Source organism: Chroicocephalus ridibundus, chromosome 4 (genome assembly GCF_963924245.1).
Source record: "Chroicocephalus ridibundus chromosome 4, bChrRid1.1, whole genome shotgun sequence".
Lineage (NCBI taxonomy): Eukaryota > Metazoa > Chordata > Aves > Charadriiformes > Laridae > Chroicocephalus > Chroicocephalus ridibundus.
In genome coordinates this window covers 65,958,892-65,984,207 of record NC_086287.1, presented here as the reverse complement: position 1 = coordinate 65,984,207, position 25,316 = coordinate 65,958,892, and the positions used below count along the sequence as shown (strand labels likewise).

Genomic DNA, 25,316 nt, shown 5'->3' with positions numbered 1-25,316 from the left:
TTTACTCCCTGCTTTCTTGTCCAGTACTGCACATCAGATATCTATAATTGCCATCCTCCAAATTGCAAATACAGCCTGTTTATTTCTCACATCCAAAACAGGAGCACAAGAATAATGGTCAACTGAGAAAAGTATAACTGTTCTTCACTAGAACAATCCCTCGAGATCCAAACCTAGCAAAGTTTGTAAGCATACATTTAATTTAAAACATGGTAGTATTTCCATTGCCTTTGAAAGAATACATTTTAAGTTAAGGCTTCTACAGAATTCTCATACTTCAAATACATACAGGCCAAAGAACTTCACTGGATAGAGGTCTGAGTACCTGCAAGCTGAGCAGACCTACTACACTAAACACAACCCTCTTTGTCGTTCAGAAACTAAATTCCTTTATTGTCTTTATACTGTAATAGACTCAAATTCAATTTAAGATTTAAAATGGATAATAGAAATATGACATATATATTAAGCGAAATTTCAGATATAAGGTTTCCTAATTTGCAAAAAGAGCTTTGCTGGAAGCGGTTCATTCTTAGCAAATTACCTGTGACCAGTCAGAATTTCACTGACAAGCCTCTCAAATACTCCAGCTTCTGTTCAGAGGAGTATCTAAAACCTCCTCATGCCCAGTCCTTGATGAAGAACAAGAATTCAATTCAAACTGAAAAGCGGCAGTGCTGGGAGAGGTTCTGACATTCAGAAAGGGTAAGAGGATAAAAGAGAGAGAAAAATGACAGACTCAGTCTGCACCATTACTAAAATTAGATAATTTCTTTTGTTCTCCTGAACCTTCTGCTCTATTTGCCAGGAATCATATTAGCAACAGAAACTGCGAGAATCTGTCCAACCTTATTAGAGAAGCTGGACACAAAGAAATTACGAAAACCCTTTTTAAATGTACTTGCACATACAAAGAAAAAAGGCAGAGTTTTAGAATTCTGCAAGATGAGATCAAAACCCATGTCAGAAAAACTGGACATCAAACTAACAAAGCTTAATTAACAGTATTGCAGTGTGCTGAGCACCAGCACAGAACAAGACTTTACCTTTTGTGTCTATATATATATATTGTTTTACTACTTAGGACAGACCTGGACAGGCTTAAACAGAGGCATGCTCACAAGGTCTTCTCAAGAGCAACCAGTTCACCCAAGATGTTCCTTTACTGTCTAAGCATCCTATTCAATACTGCCACACAGAAGATCTCTGAAGGGCCAGCTCTGCTCCTGGGAAGCATTTTGATGGCTGGCAGTGGATCTCTTCTCCGTGTGGGAGATTCATCAGCAGACCTGATGGTCTGTAACACTGTAGGAGCAAGTGATGATTCTGGTATATACCAAGACACCATAGCCGAACTCCTCAATAATGTGGAGATTTCAAGTGAGAATCTTCACATTGAGATCTTCTGTCACTGGTCTACTTTTCTGAAGACATAATTAGAAGCAACAGGTAAGGACTACTTAATACTTTAAGTCAGGCACACAAGGGAAATACTCATCCTTGGGTGATGGGATCAGGCTCCCTCTCTAGTCTGATTTTACTACAATAGTAGATAATGCCTTTTTCATAGTCTTGTCTGCAGCCTCACGGTTAGGACACCTTTTACGGAGTGGCACAGTGAGTTGGACTCTTTAAGGCTAAGAAGATCCTCAGCCTCCTTCCTCCCAGGGCGGATGGTCACTAGCCTACTTCACAAAAGGCAGTTCCTGGCATCATACTGCTGACTTTTGGTCCTTCTTAAGCAGGTGTCAGCCCTGCCAGGGGCGTCACCGCTCCAAGTGGATGGAGGCACTTTATGCACAACCACAAATCAGATGCACTAAGACAGCAGCTCAGACCTGCTCCTGCAGTGATGTTTCACAATGGCTAACATCAGCAGCTCTTCACCTAGTGAGCACCAAACTATCCTCCAGAGACACCTACTTCACTCTGTTCCCCATCTTGCCCAAAGCCGAAATGTCTCACTTAGAGCTCTGAATTAATTTCTTCGGTCAAGAATATTTTCTTAAGCGATTGCAAAGTTGGATGCCTGATGACAGAGATCTGAACCTAGTCTAACAACTAGCGCGTGTGAATATGACCATTCTTAATTGGGTGAAGTGCAAAAGGACATAGGGTACATTGCCTTACATGTAGACAATACAAACTTTAATACTGCTGTGGCAGCTACAAATTGAACTTAAGCTCCAGCAGTAAAAGGTTTAGTGTCGCTGGAGTGGAGTGTCTTGCACATGATCTGTCTCCATGTATAACCACATCTGTGTGGCCACAGACTGTGGTATAAATGACAACTGTGAAGTCTGCATGGCCTGTCAAACTAAAGATGCAGAATATCCCATAGTCAATCCTGGGTTGTCACTTATGATTCTAGTAGTACACAGATTTGCAATTTGTAATTCTTTCTCTGTCCCTTTCTCCTCAGATCAGTGATAGATTTTCAAACCACAGCAATTGAAAGAGACTTCCAAGGCAAGTGAGTCTTTCCCAAAACATAAAATATTTAACTACGTTGCTTCCACAATGAAGAGGTTTTCAGCATTAAATACAAGGAGGAAAAAAAAAGGAAAACTTTGCTTTGTTAAACAACAAAAGGAATTCAGCCCACAGCTCCTGATTTTAAGTATATTCTATACAAACTAAAAGGAAACCTGCAAACTCTGACTGTTTTATCCTTCACTGGCCGCAATATTGGAAGAATACAGTTCTCATAAAATCCAAACCATATTACACACAAAACTAAACTGATAAATACTTTTTATATTGCTTTAATGTCATAATAAATATCTAGGTATCAAGTCTGAAATTATTTGAAATACATGCTTAGCTGCCATACAGGAAGGGTAGCTGAATGGGAGTTGATGCTTCAGTTGATAAAACTCATGACATGGATGAATGTTACCCTTGAACTCTTAATGGTAGTTCAGAACTGTCATCAAAAGCCTTTGCCTTCAGGAAAATATAGGTATCTTTCACATGTAAGAATGGGGTACTTTTTCATAAAGTTTATTTTAAAGGGATAAAGTCATCCAGAAAGAAGCAAGCTCCCTAGTATATCATATTTTCTGCCAGCCTAAGGCCATATTGTCAAAAGGCATTAATTCCAAGGGAGCCACAGAAACGTCATCAGGATAACATACATCCAGCACATGCAGCTTTCTAAAAAGCCACACAGACAAATGCAAGATGGGTCTGGTATGGGATGCGGAACAAAAAGCCTGAGTAAAACGAGGAGTCAGATTTCACTCTGACGTCTCCTGTTTGGGAATGACAGATTACAGATCGCAATATACCAATAATTAACTTTGGGCATCAGGAAAAAGAGGATAAATAACTTCCATGATCTGATTTGAAAGTAACCATTTTTTTTACCTAGCACTAATTCTCTTTAAAATAATATCTTCCTACAAGCTCTGTCTTCCTTAATGATCAGTAAATGCAATAACGCATCTGTTTCTCCTACTCTGATCATTGTATAAAGATGCATTCCAAAACAAAAATCATTTTGGGGGTTTATCTTTAAAGAGAAGAAAGGTGAGTAAGAAAAATATTTGCTACTGCATGCATCATTCTAAACAAAGTAAACCTAAAAAATACGGAAATAGGCAAAACGATTATTTGGGGAGTCGGGACTACTAGCCCTTTCACAAACTAAAAAGAAGCAAACACAAACTAAAAAGAAGCAAGCCAGAAACCAAGCCCCAAGTCTGCAAACAGTTTATGTATATCTTAATTTTAAGCAGATGAGGAGTCCTATTAATTTCAGTGGGATAGTTCACATGCTTGCAGTTACACATTGTGAGATAACCTGCAAAAGACAGCTGGAGGTTGGCAGAATTTACCTAGAACAGTTTACTCTGTTAGCACATTTTATCTAACCCAGAAAATTCTTAGAACTCTTAAGAGAAATAAATTAGTATGCTCCCTTCTCCAGTAAGTAGCTTGGAGTTTGCACTGACTGAAATTGTGATTTATTCTGTTGAGCAAGGGAGAAATCATAGGAAATGAGGACAGGCAAAAAGCCTTCTCTGAGTTTTGAAACACAAGCAGCCAAACTTGCAAAGAAATAAATCTAATGTCTGCTTCCCCCCCTGCCAATGCTATTTAGGATTTACATATTCCAGAACAGAATCATCATCTTTACAAAATTGTAACTGAATTAGTGAACTGGTACAGGATGAAACTTGTGAACAAAGAGTAAATCCCTGCTACAGACCTTTAGTGAATTGTACAAAGATGCTATTTATCTTGGAATATCTGTAAGACATAAAAATACTTTATTTGAATAGGATTGCAACAGAAACATTTGAAGGACAAGGTGAATAAATCCGAAGTCAAGGATCCTGAGAAAAACAGACAGTTTGTTTGAGATATTTGTCTTCCAGCAGGCTGGACTTCAGTATCATTTGTACCATTGAACCTCATTTAAAAGAAAGTCAGTGAAAGTAAACGAACGTTTTTGTTTGCTAGCATTTCCAAGGTTTTACACTGGATAGCCCAATCTAACAGCCTTTTTATTATCTCTGAAGAATAAAGATTAACAGACCAACAAAAAGGTTCTGATGCGTCTGATAAGAATTAAATTGATTACAGTAATTCTTTTAGTTTATCTAAAATTCTCAGCATATGCCTGTGTGTTAAATTTTATTAGGGATTCAGATCAAAATGGATATAACTGTTTGTAAGAATTTATATGGTGATTGTTATAACATAGATGTTAAGGTAGACATATGCATGCCCTGGTGCTCTAATGAACAGAGTGAGTTATAAATTTTAGATTTATTAGGTATAAATTATATTAAGCATGCTCACTCTATTAAATATGGGTGTAATTTGAAGTGTTGTATTGCAGTATCTGAAGTATTGCAGTATTTGAAGTATTGCAGTATTTGGATTTACATTTCAACTTGCCAGTGAATGCTCAAATTTATTTAACTTAAAAGAAAACTGAGAATGCATTTTCCTCTACCTGAGGCTAGAATCAGTGTTCTCACCTCCAATTAGTTAAGCAGAGAAAGACCATTGACATTCACGATTAAGGAAATGTTTGAGTGTTTTAGTATCATGTCAGAATGCTGTGGATTGAGTATTTGTGCTAAATGTTTTAATGTAATACTAGAACGTTGCCTATTGAATGTTAATGTTAAATGTTGTAATAATTAAAGAAACAGACTAATTTGTTTGGTTTTGCAGTTTTGTTAATGTGGGAAGATTATGGAAACGAATAAAAAAGTGATGAAAAAACAACCTTTGACACCTCCATGCCACCTCTCAGAGGCACAGAAAGAAACTTGAGGAAACCAAAGCCATCTGGGTGAGGAATTCATCAGCTAAAGAGGGACCAGCCTTGAGAAGCTAGGCTGCTAGCAGAGGGGACACGGACCAATGTAGACAGAGGGGCCCCAGGAGGCGCAAGGCCTGGCTCACGGCTGGCGATGGTGGCCACAGGGAGCCCCTGCCTGCCTTGCCACGGCTCCTCTGCGGACCGAGGGATTTTCTTCACCCTTTCTCTCTTCTCCTTTGCTTCGGGAACCTGCTGGCAGGCCACAGCTAGAGGGAGCGAGATGCCTCATGCCTAGTTTTCCAACAGAAGGACAACGGTTATGTGTGGAAAGCACAGCTGCAGAAACCCATAGCGGTGAGGGAAGCGCGGGCAGGCAGGGCGGCCAGGCAGGGCGGCCAGGGGCCACCGGGCTGGTGGCAGCTCCGCCGCAGGGGCGCGGGAAGGCCGTCAGCCCCTCGCCTTTGCCCACCACTTGCAGCTCTTGTGCCAGCCCTGCCAAAGAGACGCCCGTGTTACCAAAATCCATACCGGAATTATCACTCTCTAAACCAGGTTTGTAGTTTAGAAAGCTGACAGTAGTTTATTTATGGCGCCGGGTGCACGGGTGATCTCTCCCACTGTCATGCACCCCCATCAGAACTCTCCACACAATTTTTATACACATTTTACATCATCATTATAGTGTTAGTACCTCCTACCTATACTTGATTGGTTAGTAATTTACATACGATTACACCATCGAGTTATAGCTATCATGCATGCTCAAGGGAAGAGTCTTCACCTGGGCAAGGGTCTTCTTGACCTATGGGCGTGATTTTTAGTATTATAATGAAAGTAGTTCAGCTTAGGACACTTAAGAACTTTCACTTTCCTGCCAAGGTGGCTAAACTTCTCGAAACGTGTAGATTAGTACCATCCTCAAGGTCCTTATGCTCGATGTGCTTCCTCAAGAATGATACGCTACTTGCCTCCCTTAATTAGGAGTTCTTTTCACTAGCTCATGCTTGATAAATCAAGGATAGAATCCTGATTATTCGTGAGAATACACATAAGGCCTTTCGGCACTAGTTACTGATAACATTTCAGGGATATGCTTTGGTAACACCTGGAGAAGCCACCCGCTACCTCTCCGCTGGCCGGAGCCATTTCCCGCCGGCGGCAGGGACCCCCGCAGCGCCTCGACGCCACCGGCTGCCTCAGGCGGGCAAAATGGCGGCGACCGAGGGGAGGGAAAAGGGGGCGGGGCGGGGGCCGCTAGCGCGGCGAGGCCGGGCGTCACCACGGCTGTTAGCCACCGCCTCCTCCTTCCCTCTTTCCACCGTCCTTAGCAGCAGCAGCACCGGGGTGGAGGAGCTCCGCCGGCGGGGAGGAGCGGCCGGCTGCGGCCTGCGCTGTTCACGCTCCCTCAGGACAGCCTTGGGGCGGGGAGGGGGGAGCGCTCCGCCATCCTCCTCCTCCCTTTTCTCCTCCTCCCACCGCAGGCTCAGCCCCGTTCCGCTTCTCCCCCCTTCCCGCAAAGCCCCTGACCTACTCCGAGCCTGGGCCAGAGGTAGGTTCCCGCCTCGCAGAGGCACTTTACCGTGGCTGCCTCTCGCCGGCCCCGGCCGTTTGCCGCAGGGGCGCAGGCACCCACCTGCCCGCTTCCCCCCGCATCCGGGAGCCGCGGAGCCCTTCACCGAGGCAGGCAGAGGCGCCACGGCCTCCCCGAAGCGGGGAGGCGGCGGTGCGGTAGCCGCGCCTGGCTCTGCCCGACCGGCGTTACCTTCCCCTGAGTCTCCCCACCGGCCGTGCCTCGGCGGGCCCGGTGGCTGCCTGGCCTCCCCATCCCCTCAGGAGTAAAAAACAGTACAGGCTTTGGTTTTGGTCGCTTAAGTTGATTAGTTCCGTTCCTGCAGAAGATCCGGAGGAGAGGTGGCTGGGTAGAAGGTGTGGTGGCTCTGGTGGGAGTCCATCTGGTCAGGTGCAGAGGTGTCTGGAGAAGGAGGTGGTCAGCGGCTCTTCCCAAAGTGGTCCCGGGACGCTGTTCCCATAGCTGGAGCCCATTGGCTTAAAACGCTTCATCCCCTGGTCCTGCCAGGGGTTGGCATGGATGCTGTTGAGGAGAGGGCCCCCAGCCTGCTCCATCTGGCTCCCTGCTGGCCTGCGGCACAGCTGAGTCTTTAACCATGGAGTAGAGGTGCCGGTGTCAGGGCAGGGGATGTCCGTAGCCACCCCACCCCGTGTCTCCCACGCTGGCATTCCTCCCTCCTGTGCTAGCAGGTGGTTTATAGCCATCACTCAGTCTTGCATGAAGAGACCTCGAAGACCACTGAGGTAAGTATTCTTAAGCCTTATGTGCTTTGGCAGCTTAGACAGCTGAGAGCTGTACACCTCTTCTCCTCTAATTGCTTGAAATAAAACCAGACTGAACGGAGCTGATCTGCTGTCAGTGGACGTGAAGGATGATGGTCGTTTGGACAAAAATTCATGCCCTCCTGTGAATGTCTGCCTGAATTTGAGCAAGATTTTTGTTTCTTTTTATAATGAGGACAGAGAGAATATTGGGCGGGGGGAGTGGAACATGTTAAATGACTTTGTGGTAGTAAAGTCCTTTTACCGTCCTTGTTATGATAGTACTGAAGTTGCATGGATCACTGCTGGTGATGACAAACTGTTGTGGTGCAGATTGTTTGGGTAACCAAGCAAGTTGTCAAAGTTGGGCCAGTCCTGTATGTTAGGAATGTATATTGAAGCCAGGTCCTGTAAACACTCACTTTTGTGGGGAGCCTTGTTGCTAGGGCTTTGCACAGAAATAACAAGACACATGAGTGTCTTTTTGAAGTCCTTACGTGCTACCTGGCTATTTGGAAGCCAGGAGGATAGTCAAGGGTGTTGTTTCCATAGTCTGTGAGCTTCAGTCTTAGTATTTTCATTTATAAATAAATTCACATCTTCTTATGGCTTGTTTTGGAGTGTAATCAAGTAGAACTATATTGTTTATGTACATTTTTTTTTTGTCTCACACAAAGATGTCTATTGTTTACACAGAAACTGTAAGAGGAATGTTTTGTTAACATTTTGTTAGCAATATAAACTGACAAACACAAATGCAGACTCAAACTTGAAACAAAAATAGCCCTTCTTAGAGCAGAAAACCACAGCTGCCCAAAAGTATGTACCTTATGGTTCTACAGCTCTTTTAAAAACTCAGCTTGTGTCATTTAGGTGCATAAGAATCTTCTATGATGTGTAACTTCCACAGCAACTTAGTTTCATGCCTATGTAGCCCTCTAAGCAGTGTTTCTTTTTCTAAATGACACTGGCTGAATTGTGATTATTTTTTTCTTTAATTACATTGAAATTTGTTTTTAGTTGGGCGTGTCCCTGTTACATTTTCAAATTCCTGAGCTGACTGGAATGAATTCCCCTCTCCATTGTCAACATGTGTCTTTTCCATTAGGGCTGTCTGCTGCCCTCTCGTTCCCTTAAGAAACTTTCAATGGCTTGAAACAGTATGACCAAAAAAACTCTATGGTTTCAATATTCCATAGTCAGTATTCTATGTGTAAAAATTCCAATTTGTAAGAAAAAAAAAAAAAAAGCCATTCCACAGCCTACATGGAGAATAGTTACAGAGCCTGTGGGGTCCTGCTTTTCATTGTGGAGTGTATGGACTTCGTGAACCCTGAATGCAAATTTCCAGTTGTGGTAACGCGTACAAATGGCCTTTATTCTCTCTCATTTGCACTGTTTCTAACTTAGTCGTGTGATGACCAGTATCTACCTTCAGTCAAGTGACTGATAACTGTTTATTAAGGAGTAAATTGGTCTCAGAAGCACCTAAAAGCATTTAGTATTGTATAAAGAAGGGATCACAGTAGTTTGGAAACTCCACGGCAGCAAGTCTAATTTTTAATATATCAGTAATGATGGCTAATAGGTATTCATCAGATTAAACAGGTCCAGTAGAAGAAAGTTAGCATTTCAGTACTGGTGCAACTCCAAATGCATACCAGCATCTCTTTTTTAAGAATTATTATTAATGAAGTGCTTTAGCACTGCATTTTTGTGCTGTTTTATCACCCTGTTTCTTAGCTGGAGTATTTCTACCTGTCATTCATGGATTCTTGCTTTTGTGACTAGTAGCATAAAATTATATTTGAATATCATAGTTACCTTCTTACATTCATTACTTCTACATTGCCTGATCATGTCTAAATGAGTGGTCATATCTGATTTCAATTTGATGATTTATTGTAAATGTTTACAGGTATCTTTTTTCCTCTTTTCAGCTTTCTCCATTGACAGACAAGAATATATGCCGATTCTGCTACAACTCACAAGTATTGTGTTTATTTTTTTTATTTTATATGTTTTAGGAAGCAGAAAGTGAACTGTTTACTTTACATCTTGTGTAGTGCTTAGTACAGTGAGATCCTGTTCTGCAACTAGGCTGTGTAGGACAGTAAAAATGCTGATGTGGAAAACAATACTAATAATTTTATTTTTTTTTACAGTTAGTTTATTTCATAAGGCTTTGATTTTTACAGGGACCTTGGTGTGACTGTATCCTTGCACTTATATGGCTATTCAGTGAAATCACTGACTCTTCTGTTTGTTTATGAAGATACTTTATAGGATTAATTTGAGTTAGAGGTCTGTAGCAAGAAGTGATTGTAATCAGACCGCATGGGGGAAAAGAAAAATCAGTTTTAGGAAGGTGTTCTGGTGTCGAGATGAGTTGGTTTTACCATCTCTCAAGAACTGATTCTATGTTTTATTTGAAAGCTTCAGATCGTGAACATATTCTTTATTTTAAAATAAATAATGTTTTTCCATTTTAAGTGTTTGCTTAGCAGTTTCTTTAGGTGTTTGCTAGTTTCTAGCAGATTCTGTTGGTGCCTTAGGATGATATCTACTAATGCTAACATGTCAGAATTCCACTGTAACTTAGTAAATGAAAACAGGACAAAAGAATTCCCTGGATAAGTTCTGAGTTCCAGATTCAGTAATGTTTCTTTCTTTTTCTCTCTCTTACAGGAAAAATGATATTCATCCAGCATTCCTGAGTAATAAGAATGGGTCCAGATGTACCTCTGCTGAATGATTACAAACAGGAGTTCTTTTTGAAGCGCTTTCCACAGACTGTGCTGGGAGGTCCCCGGTTTAAATTAGGCTATTGTGCCCCTCCTTACATATATGTGAATCAGATTATTCTTTTCTTGATGCCATGGGTTTGGGGAGGAGTAGGAACACTTTTGTACCAGTTAGGAGTTATGAAAGACTACTATACTGCAGCACTTTCAGGAGGACTGATGTTTGTTACAGCACTTATTCTTCAGATGACAAATCTGTATGCAAAACAGAAAACAGTGACAGTAGAAAGAATACAAATTCAGAATACCCTAACAGATGAAGATGAGTTTGAATTTTCCAGCTGTGTAGGTTCAGAGACAGTAAAATTTATTATTTCTGGCAAGAAGTATATAATCAACACTGTATTTCATTCCCTTCTGGCAGGGGCATTGTGTGGGTTGGGAACTTGGTATTTGCTGCCAAACAGAATAACCTTGCTGTATAGCAACATTGGAGGAACGGTTATGATCTTTGTATTTGGATGGGTGACTATATGTATAGGAGAGTATTCGTTAATCATAAATACAGCTACCGAAACAGCTACTTTCCAAGCACTGGATACTTATGAAATCACTGCTCTGATGAGACCTTTCTACATTTTTGTCTTTATTGCAGTGGATCTTGCACACAGGTAAACATAATACAGCATTTAGTTAATTAAATTAAAGGTTATTCTATATACGTTTTTAATGAGAAAGATGAAATGATTCTTCTGAGGAAGATTTGAGATTTTAAGCAACTGTAGGAACTACAAAGGAAGAAACTAGAAGAGTATATGGCAAAAATTGATGCTCTACGCTGTGCATAAAAGGTTGTTCTTAAATTTTTATAGTATTCTATGTAAATTAGGAAGAGCCGTTTCTAAGTAAGGTACAGCTAAAATTATCATGGAGTGTCAATTTCAGTATTTTTGTACAAAAGCATTTGCATCAACATCCTTTTTTAAAAAGTATGTTTTCGAAAAACATGTTCCCGACCTGGAATTATAGACGTAAGCACTGCGAACTTCAGGAGCACTGGATTTATATCCAGATCTCATCCTAGAATATTTTCTGATTTAGTCTCTGCAAAGTGATTGCAGAGGGTTATAAATTACATGCAGAAAAAGCACAATGAATTTGTTTTTATTGAATGGATAAGCAAATGTGAACATTGCTATATCTTTATTATGTGGATTTTGAACTTGGATTTTTAAATGCTTTTGTAATACAAAAGAACTATATCAGCCTACAAATAGGAGACTTCTATATTTTCACTTTTCCGAAGAATGTCTTAGCTAAAGTATTTGTAGAATCTCTTAAAGCAAGATGCTTTTACGTTTACTTTATGCATTCTTTCTCCCTGTCGGGTGATATTTATATCACTTTGTCACATGTACATATTTTATGCTTGGGGTACTTCAAGTGCGTTTTTAAAAAACCATGTTTGATTTTATTAGTTTTGTGCTTTGAGATGTCTTTGTTAATGATTTGCCCTAGTTGCCTCTTCAGTTATGATATGAGAATTATACACATGGTCTTGGATCCCAAATTCTTTTATCTAATTTCCTGAGGAGAAAATTCAGACGTTCTTTAAAGTCCTGACAAAATTCCTTTGAGGCTTATTTGTTTATTAAGAAGTAGAGAGAAACCAAATATCTTAGCAGTCCACCTTTAAGTTAATTAGCTACATGGCGAACTATATATCGCTTAGAATTTATGCAGATTTCTAATACCGATTTTTTGCATTTTTACAAAAAGATTTTAATACTGCAATGTAGAAAATAACTTTTTGTATTCATAAAGAGAGTTTATATCTTAGTGTACAGGCAACATGCCAGTTCTTTCAGTGTTAATGCTTACATCTTGAGTCTTAGACTTGCATAAGGTTTTGCTTTTGTAATTTTGAAAAAAATACTTAGCATTTTTTTTGTTCAACAATTGTGGTCTGGGCCTTTTGTTTTTGCACAAGTATTTCTTGAGTGTATTATCACAATGGTATCAAAACAATTAGGATAGTTATGTCACTTGACTCATCTGTGTAATCTGAAGGCTTCAAATCTTTTGAATTAAAAATTATCCTAATTACTGTATTACTGCCCCAAGCATAAATTTATGTCCTTATTTTTCCTTTTACAAGATACCCTTTGAGATTTTGTAGATAGAATCTGTAATGTTTATGTTTCTGGATTTGCTGTAGTAGTTAAAAAGCCTTCCCACACATCAGTTATCTTTTCCTTCACAGAATTCACATACATTTATTCTTTTATCCAGGTTTGCTGTCAACACACCCATTCTAGAACAGACAAACCAGATCTTGCACATCATATTTCTTTTTCTGCCGTTCTTATGGGCAGTGGGAATTCTGCCCCCGCTTGACGCACTTTTTCTGTGGGGAATGGAACAACTGTTGGAGTTTGGACTAGGAGGGTCACCTATGTCAAGTAACACAAAGTAAACCTTGTTTATATAATTGTAAAATATATCAATATCGTTTATAACCTTTTTCTTTTCAAGCAAATCTTTTTTATTTTCTCCTTCACAGGTTATTAGTAATGTTTCTCATTTCTGCTGGAACAGCAATAGCATCGTATTTCATTCCCAGCACTCTCGGTGTGGTCCTCTTCATGACTGGATTTGGGTTCATACTGAGTCTTAACCTAAGCGAGATTGGTTTTGCCTTCAAACACACCATGATAAGCCATGTAACCTCCAGCAAATTTAAAAATATGCACAGAGGTCTTAGAATACAATTTGGGTGGAGGGAATTTATTTTTTATTTGACTGTATTGATGTTTACTCTCATAGAAGCCAGCCTGCTTCATCAATTTGCAGGCTTTTCATCGTTTTCCAAAGTCAGTCCTCAGGCTATAGTGAGTTACATTCTGATCATATTACTTATAATTGTATGGATTCTTAGAGAGATTCAGAGAGTGTACTTGTTTGGAATCTTCCGAAACCCCTTTTATCCAAAGGATGTCAGGACTGTGACTGTGTTCATGGAGAAGCAAAGAAGGCTAATGAAAGTTGGTGTTGTCAGGAGGATTTTACTAACACTAGGTAGGAATACGCACTGTCTGTTGTTTGTTAGATGATGCTTGTAGGAAGATTGAAACAATGCTAGAATTACTGTATGTGCAAGGTTCTATGAATGAAATAAGAAAATCCAAGTTGATGGAAATATTTGTTATGTTTGCTAAATTGTGCAGTGAGGTCAAAATTACTGGTTCAGAATATCTGAAAGTGATTAGTGATTTTATTTATTTCTTTTTTTAGGGATAAACCTAAAAAGTTGAGCCTTCTAAAAGTCCAGCTCAGAAGGCAAGGTGTTTTAAAGGATTTTGGTTATAAAATCAGTACTCACTTTTGAAAAAATGGCTATTTTAGATTTTTTTTTTTTTTTTTAAAAGATACTGAGGAACAAAAGTGAGTTGAGAGTCTTCAAGCTGACTAAATATTTAGTTCTTACAACTTGCTAGTAAAGAGAACAGTCTCTTTTGTGGTAGGTTAGGGAAAATGTATCTACTTTTGGGGAACCAAAATTTGATCTAAATTATTTAATTTCATAAAGAAGCTTCAGTTTGGGGAAGTGGATTGATGAGTGCTATTCCCATGTTTATTTTTACTTATTTGAATATTTCCATTCTGTTGGGGAAACAAACAAACAAAAAAAAGTAATAGCAAGTAACAACTAAGCATCGACATAAATGTTTGCCATCTTGGGCCATTAGTGCAAATACGCTGTTTGATGTCCTGGAAGCATAATACAAAGAGGAATTTGTAATAATGAAGGAAAGAGTTCTCTTTACACTAAGATTTCCATTCTGCAATAAAACTGCTTACCTCTATAGATTTTAATTATGTTTTTGAAAGGAAATAAATGATTCTCTTATTTCAATTACAGTGTCCCCGTTTGCTATGATAGCATTCCTGTCACTAGACCGTTCGCTACAAAATCTTCATTCTGTGTCTGTTTGCATTGGATTCACAAGAATATTTAGGATGGTAATTTGAATTTTAAATATGTTAGCCTAAGAAATTCTCTTCTACATGATTTGAGTATTAAGGTGACTTGGAAGAAATATTCCGGGTCATGAAAGCAGAGACAGAAAAATACATTTTTAAATGTATGTCTAACATACCTCTATTTTAGGTCTGGCAGAATACAGAAAATGCCCTACTGGACATAGTAGTTGTGTCAGTAGCACAAATGTTGGTGTTAAATCCAGACCTCTGGTGGAACAAGAGCCTTGATACAGGAATCAGACTCCTGCTGGTAATTGTCATATTGTAAATTTAAGCAGATAGTTGCTACTTAAAGTCTTTGTTTCCTTGCCTTCCCCTATTAGAGAATTACAGAATTCGGGACCTAGCAAACAGAGGCTGAAAAACTGTACTAAGATATGCACTGTAATACCAGTCAATGATGATAACGCTTCATTTTCTTAAAATTGTAGATAAGGCAGCTTTGCCAGTGCTGAATATGATACGATACAGGACACAAATAAACATGCTGCTTGTATGTATCTTGCAGGTTGGTATCCTACGGGATCGACTGCTTCAGTTTGTCTCAAAGTTACAGTTTGCCATAGCTATTGTTTTGACATCATGGACAGAGAAAAAACAGCGTCGCAAATCTACTGCCACTTTAGTCACGCTCAATGTCGTTTTCTTCCCGATCCTGCTGACCTTCATCGCTGTCTCTGCGCTCCTTTCTTCTCCCTTGCTGCCGCTCTTCACGCTACCGGTATTTTTGATTGGGTTTCCTAGGCCTATCCGAAGCTGGCCAGGACCTGTGGGTGCTACAGCTTGTGTTTGCTCCGATACCGTGTACTACCAGCAGATGGTTCCAAGTCTGGCTGTTGCTCTGCAGTCTGCACTAGCAGCCGGTAGCCTAGGTAGGTGTGCTGGCAACACTGTGAAGGAACACAACTAAATATTTTAGGAGACATGATTTTGCTGGAGAACAGAAGAATCGTAGCATCTGATTTAAACCACATTTCATGGTGTAGGTTAAATCTGACATTCAGAGACTGTTCAATCGAGGAAAAAGTGATTACTTTTGTCCTTCTCGTACATCTCTACTTGTTACGTTCTTGTAAGAAAATAATTGTGGTTTGTTATCCTTAAAATAAGGAGAAACTAAATGGCGATGAAACAGTATCAATCCTAATCTTTTTATACTAAACAAAAGAGGATGGTATGCATTCATGGCACCTAATTGGAGGCAATAAATAGAGCTCTCTTGACAGTAGAGAGGAGGTGGTATGTCAGACTGTTCTTTGTGGTTGTGTATATATGTGTCTTTCTCTGCATCAATCCCATTACTCACCAGAAGGTGATTTTGCTAATTTGGCTGTGTTCTTGAGGTATGGTGAATATGGACTGGATGTCTGTAAAATACGTGATGTAGCCTAACTAGCAGTAAGCAGTTGAGAACTGAACCAGTTGATAAGACTTAATGTCACATCTTGTTAGGGTAGAGTTGTAATGGGAATTCTTGTCTTAAAGCCTATGAAAGATGTCACGATGGGTATTTCACAGAATTATATAAACAGAGGTGAAGAAATGCAGAGTCTTTTTCCCAGCTGGAGATAGAATAACTGTTAAAATTGCAAGCTCGTTTTCTTGAGAAACACTCTTTGTGTAACCTAAATAATCAAAAGATTGTTGCCCTTAGACAAGAGGCAAATATTTACATGAACCTCTTGGAAAACGGCTTATGACTAGAAAAAATGGACTAATATTTGAAGACAGTGGAAGTTAACCTTAATCATGCTTTTCTGAAGACTATATGGAAGTGCTTTACATTTGCTGCAGTTTTAGTACTGGTGTAGAGAGGTATTAAAAAAATAAAATTAGGAAGCTTTTTTTCCTCTAAAGAGGAGAAACACTTCAGTTTGCCTACTTCATCAGCCTATGTATGGGTTTTTTATATATATAATATATTTATATCTGTCTGTTATTTATCTGTCATATCTATCTGTACATATTATAGAGATAGATATGTATTTCCCCACTGCCATCATGACTGTGGTGGCAGGTATGCCTCGGGTTAAATAATTTAAACACGAGCCTTGAAGGGGAGAAAAAGTCTCTTCTTTAATATGAAAATCTTTGAATTAATGTCTTCAAGCAAGAAAAAATGTGATGTTCTCAGATGAGTTCAAAATGAAGAGGTACCACTTTGTGTGTCTCTATTTTAATTTAAAACCATACTTTTTTCTATGTAAAGGAGCTTTAACAGCTAGCAAGAAAAGAATTAAAATCTTTGCAAAGTGTTAGCAAGAAAATGCACTTCATTAGCTCAGTGGGATAGAAAGGTTACTAAAATTTTAACTACAGCTTAATGGTTGGTTTCACTGATTCCATCTTACAACATTCTAAAACTAAAATTCGCTGTGCAAGTGAGTGATCACTTGGACGTGAGTGAGAGCAGAAGCAGGTCATAAACTGGCAGCAAACGTCATGCCTGGAGAAGTTGACAGTAAGCTATAACTTAAAAGAAATACAGTATAACCACCAGTTGATAGGAAGTCTGACACTGTGCTTTTTGTTAAATAGGTAGAAGAGAGAAAAAGTACCTTTTTATTGTCCATAAGTGTCATCTAATTTTTACAGTGACAGCCAGATTGTGGGATTTTTGAGTACTAATACTTTGATGTGTGATCTGAGGTTGTTCAGGACGTGATTTTCAAATTCCAGTTTATTTTGTGGGGCTGTATTTTTGGTGATGTCAAACTTAAAGACAGTGGGATCAGATTTATTACACATACACGCAGAGGTATTTCAGAAACACTACAGATGATTTCTGCTGTTAGTGTTCAACATGTACAATACCGATTCAAAAATCTTTAAAGATGAGCAGGTGCTCTTGAAAATGTAGATCTTTATGTATCTGTAGAATGGGTGTGATATTACGTCATTTGTAAGCTAACACTTTAGCAGAATTGTTTACACTCTGGGTTTCGCATCCTAAGGGATATTTTCTAATCATTCTGGAATACAGATAAGTCAATGTAGGACCTGGTAGTGTAAGTAACAAATCCTGTTAAGTTACATTTTTTATTTCTCCCATAACAAATAAACTTCATGCTCCACAGCAAATAGCGGCATTGAGGTACTCATGTGCTAGATGACAATTCTTTAATGTATTCAGCAATCATAACAATTTTAGATCTCCAGGTGACATCAGTGGGAACTGTGCGCTTGGAAATACAGCCAAAGATTATCTCTAATCATGAAAGTCATGTCTACAAAGGGAATTGAGGGTGGGGTTGCTTAACCCTGGTCCAGTGTGAATGTTGTAGTCCTGCAGCTCTGTGAGGGTTTCCCAGATTTTCACAGCTTTTTCAAAGATACCACTACAATTTCAAGATCTAGCTTTGCAGCTATTCCTTTAAGATTCTAGGGTACTAGGTAGCCAGTTTTAACTGATTTTTGATGTTGATGCAGAAATATGTTGTGTTTGCAGTTGAATTCTGCAGGTTTTCACCAATATAATGCTACAATAATACCATAGTTTTTGTTTTGTATTTTTCTGTCTAGGTCTCTCTCTACCTGGATCACATTACTTGTGCCGTTTTCAAGATAGACTGATGTGGATATTGGTACTGGAAAAAGGCTTCACATACTGTGGTGTTAACATTAAGGTAACTGCATGCCGAGGGCTGACATACTAATGTTTTGATATCATGCAAACATTTTTCTGCATAATATTTCAGCAATGTAACTGCCTGATGTTACGGTCATTTTTTTAAGCTGAGTGTTATTGCTATATTAACTAGTCTTGCAACTGATGTGCTTAGCAGATGTGAATTTTTTTTTATTATCTAGCTTGTGACACATCTTTAATAAGCTGTCTCATAAGATCTGTATGAGGCAAAGATTTATTTTTTTAAGACACAGATCTGTGTCTAATATTGTAGTGAGTGCCTTGCTATTACTATTATTTCTAGTTAGATTTGTAGGTCGAGTTGTGGAAATATTGACAATGGAATGTACCTTTATTTGTTCGGAAGAATTTTGTTTGTGAGAAAACAGCTTGCTATCATTTAAGGATACGTACTGGTGAAGACTAAAGCATAAATGAAAACAATTTGGTTTTAGGGGCTAGAATTGCAGGAAACATCCTGTCATGCTGCTGAAGCTCACAGAGTTGATGAAATTTTTGAAACGGCCTTCGAACATCAGGAGCAGACAAAGATTCTCTCTCCTAATCACTATTTTGGACACATTTTGACTCCTTGTACTGTTCTACCTGTGCGGCTGTATTCCGATGCCAAAAATGTGTTATCTGGAATAATTGACTCTCATGAGAATTTAAAGCATCTGAAAGATGATTTTGTTAAAGTTCTTGTCTGGATGCTTGTCCAGTATTGTTATAAAAAATCAAAAACATGGGAAAGCCTGGGCAATGCTGACGAGAACAAAAAAGGATCATTTCCAGAAAATCAGCATAGCTGTGCAATAGAAAGATCCAGGCCTCTGAGGGAAGAAGATAGTTTTAGTGTTGATACAATTGAGGACTGGACTGATGATAGTGACATTTTTGATCTTGAACCCAGAATGAAAGACAGAAAAGAACCTCGGCAGTGGGGAACTACACCAAAAGTACATCTGTCTATTCCAGGATCTGTAGAAACACAGAGCCAAGACAGCCCACAAGAAATGTCACCAGAAGATAAGTTATACAGGGCTGTTGTGCTTGGGCTTCCTGCTGTAGACAAAGGGAAACAGCAAGAAGTTTTACCTAAGGTTGCATTTAGTTGCTCTTACTCGGAGCTATTGAGCATTCCTGAAGAATGGAGAACAGCCCCAGTGCCTACTTCCAAAGTCAATGAAATGAGGCAGAGGTTTCCAGAAGAATGGTACCACTTCATTTTGAGTCAGCTGGACTTCTTTCATCTGAAAGAAAAGCCTTCTAATTTACTTGAAGACCTTATGAAAGATAAAGCTTTGAAAGACTTGTACATCCATGGAGTATTGTCGTGTTGTTTTGGTCTGTTTGGACTGGATAACACCGTGCCTGCCCCGAGCCATGTGTTCAGAGCGTACACTGGTGGTATTCCGTGGTCTGTTGGTTTGGACTGGCTAACTGGCAAACCGGAGCTATTCCAACTTGCATTGAAAGCATTCAGGTAAAAGAAAAATATTCCCTCCTATCATAACAATTATATAAAGACTCCTGTACTTTGAAAGAAAGTATCACTTCTCTAAGAGTAGTTTGTGTTAAAACCGTATCATTTAAATATATTTGTAGCTTCTTCCTCCATAAATATTGCCTGTAACCCCAGGCAGCGAAGACCGTGGTATGGAGGTTGCTTCCTTCTTCCCCACAACAGCTGCCTCCAACACTGGAAATCTGCTGTGTTAAGTGGGGTAAAACCCACCCATTTTCATTGTCCCCGTAAAGAGAACTGCGATAGAGTTAGATGTTCTGCACTTTCCACGATCAGGCAGCAGTAAGAGTGTTTGAGGTGAATGAAGGATGTTTAAGCTAATGTGTTTTACGTCTGGGTGAGCTAAAAGCATCCCCGTACTAACTTTTGACTCAGTGACTCAGCTGACAAGCAATAACTTCCAAAGTTGCTGGTGCCTGATAACATTTGATGGTGCCTCTCTGCCTTTTCTAGCCTGAAGAGGCTTTTTTCCTCCTGTCGTTTGCTGCGCTACTTACTGTGTGGCTCTGTACCTTTCAGATACACGTTTAAACTTATGGTTGACAAAGCAAGCCTGGGTCCAGTTGAGAACTTCAAAGAGCTGGTTAACTATCTGGAGGAATATGAAAACGATTGGTACATTGGACTGGTATCGGATCTTGAGTGGCAGCAAGCAGTTCTTCAGGAAAAGCCATACCTTTTTTCACTGGGGCACGACCCAAACATGGTAAGAAGAAAAATTACTAGTAAGCGAGCTCAAAGTTTGTTTTTCTTTTCCACTGTTTGGGTTTTTTTTTTTTTCCTTCTTTTTAATTACGTTCCAAAACATGAAGGCTGAGCAACCAGAGTTTGCTTGTACTAGACAGGAGCTGACATCGCTATTGCTGAAAATCACACCGCATTGTTCTTTAGATGCAGCAATATTTCCTATCTTCCTAGATGGAAACCTTGAACCGAGGAGGCTAGTTTATACACTCTGCCATTTTTAAAGGGACCATACCCATAGCGTGTAGCCCCACAGCTTGATTTCGTGCTTTGTAACTAAAATGCTCAGAGACTGTACTGAACGCTTTGATCTGTTTGTTCTTAAAGGGAATTTACACTGGGCGAGTCCTCACTCTTCAGGAACTCTTAGTACAAGTGGGAAAACTTAATGATGAAGCTGTCCGAGGTCAGTGGGCAAATCTGTCCTGGGAGCTGCTGTATGCTACAAATGATGATGAAGAACGTTACAGCATCCAGGCACACCCCGTTCTTCTGCGAAACCTTACTGTGCAAGCTGCAGACCCGCCTCTTGGCTACCCCATTTATTCTTCTGAACTTCTGCATTTGCCTTTATTCTAGAACGTCTGTAGCACTTTTTTATTATTATTACTTTCTATTTTCTCATCTGCATGTTGGGAATCAAATGTTCACGCTACATCTATACACTACAAATAAGATTTTACTCTCAAAGTGGTGCTGGATGGCAGTGCCAGGCCAGCATACATAATTTGCATGGAAATGGTGCTAGACAGAACCTTCAGCAGGCAGGAAGTTTTGAACTGTTTTCTTGCTGCTGGAACACGTGAGACACCATTGTCTGTGTGGCTGACGAGCCAGGAGATGCTGAAATTCTCTTCTCCAGTTTAGAGAAGAGCAGCATAATTCTGATCATTAACGATTTTTGGTGCATTCTGATTTTTTTTATGTTTTTTTTTCTTTTTTTAATAGTTGGACAGGTGACTTGCACTGACAGTCAGGTTACAGCTCCCTGTAGTACCGTCAACCATAGAGTTGGTAACCAAAGTGTACATAGAACTATTTATATGATTTTTTTTTTTATTCTGGCAATTTTATATTGGACTGAATTGTTAAAATATAAGACTTTAGCTGATCTGCCTTAGTTGTAGTATCAGCCATGCTTTAACAAAGTAAGTTGCAAGGGACGATTTTTACCAAAGTACTCGTTTTGGGGCAAAGAGAATAAAACTGCATTCTGACACATTAAAAACCTGTGTGACCTACTGATGAAATAAACGTGTAATTAGGGGAGAGAAGGAATTTAAGTTCAAATGGATTAACTTTATTTCCTTCTCCCAATATCCATGTATTTTTATATATATAAAAATATATGTGAATTTTTTTGCAACCTACGTCTGTGTCACTAACCAGTCTTCCACAAATACAGTGAGAGCCTGATGACGGGGGGGCAGAATCCAGCTGTCTGTGCCAGAATTAATTTTTTTTTTTTTTTTTTTTTTTTAGCCGTACCAGAGGTTAGAACGGAATTTGGCAATCGGTTTGCAATATTACAGGTCTCCTCGAAGACAGGTCTGGCTCCTCTCTCTAGTGGCTTGTTTATCCTGTTCGTTACCGCCAGTCTTTAGCACATCAACATGTCTTCTCTGAAGATCAGTAGTTACAGGGTGGTTACTGCTGGCGTAGGCCAAGCAGGGTGTAGGTTATTATCTTTCTTTAACCTGTAGAATCAATTTAAATCAGATCTGCTCCGTAACTGAATTAGTACTAGTTTAGAACACCCAGTGTTGTATAATTTGGAGCATGCTTATTACTTGGCTATTAGCCATTTCTTTTGATCCGTGACCATAAATGTTTTTTAAAAAAAATATGCAAACCTTGGGGTGGAATTCAGAAGTGGAAAGGAAACACCTGTCAAACTCCATGGTATAATGCTTTAATGTACAGGATGGAATTCGCACAGAACGTTGTTGTAAGCAGCTTTTTAGGTGGTGATTGGTGTGTGGGAGCATGAATAATAAACTGCCAATAACCTAAAATCCCATTGCTTGGCCATGAACTGTGCCTGGCAATAGTGATGGAAATTGAGCTGGAAGGGGCTTTTAGAGAGAACCTGCTTCATCTCCCTCTCAAAATGAACTACTGGCAAGTTTAATCTGATCTAAAACTTTCAATACCGGGAGTATCATGAACTTGTCAAGTAGTTTGCTCCAGTTCTTTGCTGTTCTTGCAGCAGTTGGAAAGTCTGGGGTTTTTCCTAAATCTAATTAAACCTCCCTGCCTTATTGTAAGCCTCTTACTACTTGTCTTCTGTATGGTCACAGAAAACTTACCTTTTTTTGCAGCAGCAGTCTTTTACTTGAAGATGGTTATAATTTCTGCCCTCATTCTTTGTCTTCTGTAAACTGAATAAACCATTTGAGGAAAAAATGAGAGAGCTGTGATCGTTTTCTCTTCCTTTCCTCTGGTTCTCTCCATCTGCTGTCAAGTCTTCTTGAAAAGCGCTGCTGGTAACCAGCCCTGGTGTCCCAGCAAGAGATCCTGATTGGTACCAGATGGAGGAACAGAATTACTGATGTGCAGAATTCCTGTTTGTGGACAGGAACGTGGAGCTGGGCTCTAACGCGCTGTAAAATCCTGTCCCTGCTACGGCAGGGAGTGTGTCCTACAGCCCCTTATTTGTTGATAGTCTGAGCCAGTTCACACATCCCAGTATGTTTTGCAACAGTATGACCCTGATTCATGTTACAATTTTCTGTAACTCTCTTTAGAGTCTCTTTTTTTGGCAGAATCATGAGTTACAGCCTCTCGTTCTGTATCACAAATTTGTGCAGCTGAGTGCCCCTGTGAAGCATGTTGTTTTGTCTGCACATCCTTGAACTGTGTCCTGTTTGTTTTGGAGCATTTCTTTGATTATCAGGAATTTAGAACACCTTCAAGCCTGGTCTTGTCAGCACCTCTCCTAAGCACATAATATACGCTGTTAGTGAGTACTGAATATCTAGCACTGTCTTTGACAGGCCCCCCTCATCGCTTTCCTGTGTGACTATGGGGAATGTTTTTAACCAGCTGTGTGCATCAGCTTTACTTAATTCTTACCAATGCCTACTTGCTTTACAGATTGTGATGTTCATCACACACAGGTCAGTGTAAGATACCTTCATTGTCGCTTTGGACAACCTTTATTTAATGAGATCAGTTTTAAAACCTTACTAGAGGATTTTCACCCCTTTCTTGAGCCTTTAAAAAAACTATTTAAATCCTGGAGACTGCCTTGGTACCATAAAGCAACAGGAATCAGTGTCAGGGAAGTGAGGTTTTCAAACGGCAAACGCTTTGTCCTTTTTTGGCAAGTTTCTACTTCCTGCCTTTTCCTTGAACATCAGCTTCCTCTCCAAAAGAGGCAACTTCCTCCTCACCTGTCATCACTGCTGTCGCTCCTTCGTGCTGGTCTGTCTTGCGCTGCTGGTGGCAATGGCATAGTCCACAAAGGCAGGGCTGTGTTTACTTGTCTAGCAGCAACTGCCCTAAGCTCAAGCAAGGGAAGCAACCTCTTTGAGCGCAAAGGCTTAGGCTGGTTTGGGAGTGAAAAAGGAGATAAACTGGAGAGTGAGCTGCCTGCTATGTACCGTACTGCCACATCTTCTGTGGATTAGATAAAGCATCCCGTGAACATCATCTGTGCGTGTGTATTGTATTCAGAGTTGCTGCATTTTGTCATGCAGACTTACTGCTGCCCCTTTAGCACATTTCACAAACCGCAGTCCAAGAACTGGTGTGTTAGCAAGTGAAATGAACCTCCTGTTCTTCCAGAACAGCGTGAGATGAGACAATTGTCATCATGTGTTGTTTTTTGGTTTTTTTTTCCTAGACAGTAGTTTCCATATTTGTTAAATGTCATGTTAAAAAACATCACTCTTGACTGACTTTTTGCTGTGGTTGGAAAGATTCAGTAATTTAGAAATGGGTGGTTGTTCTTTTATTATCACTCAATGATATAAGTAAGAATTTTTTCTTACCTGGATAGTGTGTGGCCTGAGGTACGTCCAAACATTACTGAGGCCTCTGCCAACAGGAAGAAGGTCACCAACCTTGTAAGTAGAGATGAATTAACCACTGCAGAGGTACTTTTAGCTAATGGTTGAATTGGGAGTCAGCAGGATGGTAAACGTTTCAAGTACAATCCTTGGTTCCCCAGGGCTCTTGCTGCCCAGCACCAAGAACACCAGCACTGCTGAGACTGGACTCTGTCTGGAAGGGCCTGTTTCTGACTGAGTTGGGAACTCAGCATCTATTTCATGCTTAAATTGCCTACCCTGCGACGGCTGCCCTAAGTCAGCTCTGACACAAGCACTGCTGTCTTGGCTGTAAGCAATCTGCTGTGAAATGGATTTCTCGTTAACACCGCGTCCCCTCTTGTAGCTACAGGCTATTCCGCTACAGGCGCTTTCCCCTGATCTTCTCTCCACGATGCTCTTTAGATTTAGCATGTGCCAGGTTCAGAGCAAGGCTAAGTGCTGCCTACGACAGGGGTTACAATTATACCATCACCCTCTCCCTTCCCCACTGCTTTGCTGTGCGCTGCCCCATCCTCAGACTTTACAAAACAACCAGAAGACTGAGGACTGTGGACTCTGCCGTGGTCCTGAGAGACCTAAAGACTAAATACTTCTAAATGTTGTGCCGGAAGTTAAGGGATTAACTCTAAATACACATGATGATGATATACGTTTTTTCTCTCAGACCACCTGTACAGCAAAGATGAAATATAATCTCCTTTTCCCAAAAGAATGCTTCAAACACAGACTGTATGTCCTTACCCTTTATATCACAAGCTTCTACTTGTGGTGGTGTTTTTTTTTGCTGAAGGTCCATTAGGAATGAAAGCGAGGGAAACAGGATCCTGTGGGTATTTGATTTTGAGCCTGCTTACCAAGGATTTGCCAATGTCATAGCAGCAGAGAAACAAAACAACGCTGCCTGGCCTCTCCTGTCTCAATTCTTGTAAGCTTAATAATTCAGTTTACGGGGGTCTGACAT

The 25,316-nt window shown here is 40.0% G+C and overlaps 1 protein-coding gene across 6 annotated transcripts; it reads left to right on the top strand.

Moving 5' to 3' along the window:
- The first annotated feature begins 6,585 nt into the window (after window positions 1–6,585).
- Window positions 6,586–25,173, top strand: PCNX4 (pecanex 4). 6 transcript variants are annotated; one of them, XM_063333611.1, is made up of 13 exons: window positions 6,586–7,594; window positions 9,553–9,603; window positions 10,301–11,027; window positions 12,649–12,828; window positions 12,920–13,434; window positions 14,279–14,379; window positions 14,528–14,650; window positions 14,909–15,272; window positions 17,923–18,026; window positions 18,484–19,514; window positions 20,076–20,262; window positions 20,628–20,706; window positions 21,783–25,173. In XM_063333611.1, exons 3-13 carry the CDS (start codon window positions 10,339–10,341, stop codon window positions 21,902–21,904), a joined length of 3,495 nt encoding a protein of 1,164 aa, XP_063189681.1. In that variant the 5' UTR covers window positions 6,586–7,594; window positions 9,553–9,603; window positions 10,301–10,338; the 3' UTR covers window positions 21,905–25,173. The 6 variants fall into 6 exon arrangements, with proteins under 6 accessions (XP_063189681.1, XP_063189680.1, XP_063189678.1 ...); XM_063333610.1 differs by lacking the exon at window positions 21,783–25,173 and having other exon boundaries at window positions 6,586–6,830; window positions 7,541–7,594; window positions 20,628–21,773; XM_063333608.1 differs by lacking the exon at window positions 21,783–25,173 and having other exon boundaries at window positions 6,586–6,830; window positions 7,177–7,594; window positions 20,628–21,773.
- Window positions 25,174–25,316: the final 143 nt, after the last annotated feature.

Bases quoted from the DNA above. Each gene is read 5' to 3' on its own strand.
- PCNX4 (XM_063333607.1), top strand. From the start codon at position 10,339: ATGGGTCCAGATGTACCTCTGCTGAATGATTACAAACAGGAGTTCTTT. The intron at 13,435-14,278 runs GTAGGAATACGC...TTTCAATTACAG, and splicing joins GAGGATTTTACTAACACTAG to TGTCCCCGTTTGCTATGATA. The intron at 18,027-18,483 runs GTAACTGCATGC...ATTTGGTTTTAG, and splicing joins ACTGTGGTGTTAACATTAAG to GGGCTAGAATTGCAGGAAAC.